Raw genomic sequence first — 1,767 nt, forward strand, 5'->3', positions numbered from 1 at the left:
GCCCGAATTTGACCATATACAGATACATAACAACCATCCAAACAAGCTGTAAGTTATTTTTTTTTTTGGTTTAGTTTTTTTTTAGCAAACAGAAAATAATATATTAATAACTACGTAATGCTTCGTACATAATCGTCATAGTTTGTGTCTCTGAGGACACATTGATTACCTAAGCTTGCTAGTGTATTGCAAGCATCAACTAATAAAGACTTAACAAAAATATGGAGTTCTGATTGTTCACTTTCCACAATATTATTTACAAAGGGGTAGTACAAAAAGTTTCTTTCCCTTGCCCTTGGTCTTCTTTGCTATATGATGAGATGTCCTATTCCCTTGCCTGAAGATGTGCTGGAGGATTACCTTCTGCTGGTGCATGAACCACCTGTATTCATTAACAACCTTATCATATAGTTTATTACCTTGTTGTATTGCATGGATTACCTCCATGGAGTCTGTCTCAATTTCAAGAGGGAATAAACTCCATTCTTTTGTTGTTTTAAGTTCTTCTTTCAGTGCCTTCATTTCTGCTTCTAATGATCCATTTGCATGGGTGGATTTTGCAAATCCAACCACCCATTTCCCGTTGGTATTTCTGAAAATGCCTCTAAGGCCACATTTCTGGTTATGGTTGTTGAAACTGCCATCTATGTTTAGCTTAAACCAGCCTCTTGGTGGCTTGTACCACTTTATTTTAATGAGAATTTTTTGTGGGGTTTTGATGCTCTTTTCTGTGAGAAGCTTGAATTCAGAAGCCCTTTGAGTAATTTGAGCATCATTAATAGGGTTGACAGTATTGTTTTGATTGTTGTTATTTCTATTAAGCCATATATTCCAGATGTCAAATGGGAAGAAGGAATTCCAATCGATATACTTGTTATTAAGAGAATAGCTAAAGTCTTTTACTTGTAGGAGCCAATGCTTTTCCTTTTCATTATAGTAATTTTTCCACCCAAGACTATCCCAGAAGTAATTGACGGCTTTGAATTCTAGAATAATATTTATTATGGATTCTTCTTTTTGGCATTTACAAATAGGGCAGATGGGATCAATATTTAGCCCAATTTGTGAGAGGTATTTCCTGCATGGTATCCTATCATGAAGACACTGCCACAAGAAGAATTTAATTCTATTAGGGCAATTCAGGTTCAAAATCCATTCAAATTCTAAGTTATTGTCTGGAGGGGTTTCTATAAGAGTGTAACAGGATTTGGTTGTGAAAATACCTTTCGTATTTAGAGACCAAATTGGGATATCATTGGTAGGGCTATTTACCCTTAAGTTGCAAGGGATGTTGAAAGATAGTTTATCAAGGTTCCAGGTTTTTCCATTGAAAATATTCCTGATTTTAAAAAGTGATATCTAATAGAGAGAGGACCTATTACTATTTTTCTAAGGTTACCTATATTAGGTATCCAGTTGGTTTTCCATATGTTTGTGTTGGAATGGAAATGGGGTGACCATGTGATACCCTTTGAGCATAATTCTCATCCCTTTTGAATACTCTTCCAGACGAAGGAGCCTTTATGTTTTGCAACACTAGTCCCATAGGAGGTGATGATTAATTTAGCCCAGGGGGTTGTAGCATTTGTAAGAATTCTCCATACTAGGCTAGCTAACGTACATAGATTCTTATTCACAGCATTATGAATACATAGGCCGCCATTTGGTTTTGATTGGCAAAGTGTAGACCATTTAACTAGATGCATTTCTCTTTTTTCTAATGTGTTTCCCCATATAAAATCCTTTTGAATTTTATCAATTTTGTTG

General features: G+C 35.3%; 1 protein-coding gene across 1 annotated transcript; it reads right to left on the minus strand.

Annotated features, from left to right (window-relative positions):
• Positions 1–325: 325 nt before the first annotated feature.
• Positions 326–1,546, minus strand: LOC109214912. The gene is made up of 3 exons (XM_019378877.1): positions 1,469–1,546; positions 442–1,104; positions 326–382 (listed from the first exon to the last, which is right to left on the minus strand). Exons 1-3 carry the CDS (start codon positions 1,544–1,546, stop codon positions 326–328), a joined length of 798 nt encoding a protein of 265 aa, XP_019234422.1.
• Between the last annotated feature and the right edge of the window lie 221 nt (positions 1,547–1,767).

This window comes from Nicotiana attenuata, unplaced genomic scaffold, assembly GCF_001879085.1.
Source record: "Nicotiana attenuata strain UT unplaced genomic scaffold, NIATTr2, whole genome shotgun sequence".
Taxonomy (NCBI): Eukaryota; Viridiplantae; Streptophyta; class Magnoliopsida; order Solanales; family Solanaceae; genus Nicotiana; species Nicotiana attenuata.